At 55.0% G+C, this 2,500-nt stretch overlaps 1 protein-coding gene across 1 annotated transcript in view; it reads right to left on the minus strand.

Annotated features, from left to right (window-relative positions):
* The window catches only part of ryr2a (ryanodine receptor 2a (cardiac)), a gene marked incomplete at both ends in the record, with an annotated part of 139,212 nt that overhangs the window by 72,187 nt on the left and 64,525 nt on the right, over window positions 1–2,500 (minus strand). Inside the window, 3 exons of the mRNA XM_084459855.1 lie at window positions 818–953; window positions 1,116–1,299; window positions 2,169–2,290. Coding sequence (XP_084315981.1) covers window positions 818–953; window positions 1,116–1,299; window positions 2,169–2,290 — 442 coding nt within the window. The remainder of the gene's footprint in view (window positions 1–817; window positions 954–1,115; window positions 1,300–2,168; window positions 2,291–2,500) is intronic.

Below are 2,500 nucleotides of genomic sequence, written 5' to 3' on the forward strand. Positions count from 1 at the left end.
CTCTCTCTTCTGCTGATCTCTCTCTTCCTCTTTGTCCCTCTGTTCTTCTTCATGTCTGTCTGTCTGTTTGTCTCTCTCTTTCTCTCTCTCTCTCTCTCTCTGGTTCGGTTTGCTAGTTGTAGTTTAACATCAGGCTGTCTCACTAAAGGACATCAAAGTCTCCCTGGTTCTCTCTCTCTCTCTCTCTCTCTCTCTCTCTCTCTCTCTCTAGTTCTCCCTGTATGCCTCCCCCCCCCCTCTCTCTCTCTCTCTAGTTCTCCCTGTATGTCTCCCCCCCTCTCTCTCTCGCAACCAATCAATCAATCAATTTACATTTAGTTCTCCCTGTATGCCTCCCCCCCCCCTCTCTCTCTCTCTCTTTCTAGTTCTCCCTGTATGCCCCCCCTTCTCTCTCTCTCTCTCTCTTTCTAGTTCTCCCTGTATGTCTCCCCCCTCTCTCTCTCTCCCTATGTTTTTCTTTGTCTCTCCCATCTTACTTTCTCTCTTCCCTACAGTAGGTGTCTGATTAATTTATAGTCATTTATCAATCAATCAAGCACCAGAAAATAAATCTCTAAAGGCTGATCCTCCCTCCCTCCATCCCTCCATCCCTCCCTCTCTCTCTCTGACAGACATTAGGATAAGTGTGTCTGGGTCAGTGTGTGTGTGTGTGTGTGTGTGTGTGTGTGTGTGCACTTTGTGTGTGCGTTCCGGATCCGGGCAGCAGCGTGCATTAACCCCCCCCCACCCCCCCCCCCGAGGTTGCAGTCTGCCAGGTGCCAGGGGGGTTGTGGGGGGTGGGGGGGGGGGGTAGGGGGGGGCTGCCGCTCATCCTCACCCAGCAGCTCATATAATGAGTTTAGGATGGACCTCCAGGCCTCGCCAGCCTCCCGGCCCGCCACATCAGCGAAATGGGCCGCGCTGCTGTAGACGTGCAGTCGGTCGATGCACTCCAGCGCCAGGTTGATCATCCCCTGGGGGGGGGGGGGGGGGGGGGCAGGGGGGGGGGTCATTGTCTGAGTCTCATTCAAACCTCATCAGACACGTACTACGCACAGTGGCACATGGTTATAGAGAAAAGACATCGTAGCTCTCCTGGGGGGTCACAAATCCCAGCATGCAGCGCTCTACGGTACCTCTTCCTGGAAGAGGTTCTGTCGGTTCTTCAGTGCTCGCAGGCGGTTCTGCTTGTCTTCGTGTTCGAGGTGCTCGTCGGGAGGCTGAAAGTAGCCAATCAGATCTTGCAGACTCAGGCTGACTGATTCGATTGGCAGATCAAGAGCGGAGGTCTTCCCTTTTTTACTGAGGGTGTCCAGTCCCCTGAGAGAGAGAGGGTGACAGAGAGAAAGGGAGTGAGAGAGAGGGAGAGAGAGAGAGAGGGAGAGAGAGAAGGAGAGAGGGAGATGTATGTGTCTCTTACCTCATTTCACTATATTGATCCAGGGGTTCAATTGATCCAAATAAAGTGGAATTTAAATGGTGGTGTGTGACAGGCAATTTATCATGATGACTAAAGATGTAGGTGTGTGTGTGTGTGTGTGTGTACCAGCGCGTGTCCCTGCATGTGTATGCGTGTGTGTGTGTGTGTGTGTGCATGTTGTGGCGACCCGGACGGCGCTCCGAGCCCCTCGTGGCCAGGTCGTCCAGGTCGTCCAGGTCGTCCACAGACGTCTCACGCTTCCGCTGACGGGCTCCGAAACGGAGACGACTGTGACCAATCAGCGACGGCGCTGAAATGGAGGGCGTAGGGTTCGCTCTGGCGGCCCGGACCAGCGCTACCCAGCAGGAGGGGGCCGGCCCCCGGCATGATCATGATCCAAATCAGAGTTTGATGAACCCCGTTCTGGGCGGGGCCCTGTGGGCGGGGCCTGGGACGGCGGTTCCCCGACCGGGGGGGAGTGTGTGTGTGTGTGTGTGTGTGTGTGTGTGCGTATGCATGTGCGTTTGTGTGTGTGTGTGTGTGCGTGTGTATTTGTGTGTGTGTGTGTGCGTGTGTGTATTTGTGTGTGTGTGTGCGTGTGTGTATTGTGTGTGTGTGTGTGTGTGTGTGTGTGTATTTTTTAGTGCGTGTGCATGTGTGTGTGTGTATTTGTGTGTGTGTGTATTTGTGCATGTGTGTCCATGTGAGTGTGTGTGCATGTGTGTGTGTGAGCGTGTGTGTTTGCATGCGCGCGCGTGTGTGTGTGTACCTGATGAAGCGGTTGAACAGGAAGACGGTACTCCGTATCACGCGTGCGGTGCGTGACTCCTCGTGCTGCGAGCGTGACAGGGTCAGCCCGTCGTCCATGTGACCCTCGTGGTGCATGATGGCCTAGAAACAGTCAGGCGACACAACCAGCCAATCAAAACAACCGCTCAGTCATATTTACACACATACGGGGCGCCCCGGTAGCTCACCGGTTAAGGCGCGCCCCATATGAAGGCTAGTCCTTTGCGCGGCGGACCCGGGTTCGATTCCCGGCTCGGGTCCTGTGCCGCATGTCCTCCCCTCTCTCTCTCCCACGTTTCCTGTCTCTCTAAA

This window comes from Borostomias antarcticus, assembly GCF_949987555.1.
Source record: "Borostomias antarcticus genome assembly, chromosome: 29".
Taxonomy (NCBI): domain Eukaryota; kingdom Metazoa; phylum Chordata; class Actinopteri; order Stomiiformes; family Stomiidae; genus Borostomias; species Borostomias antarcticus.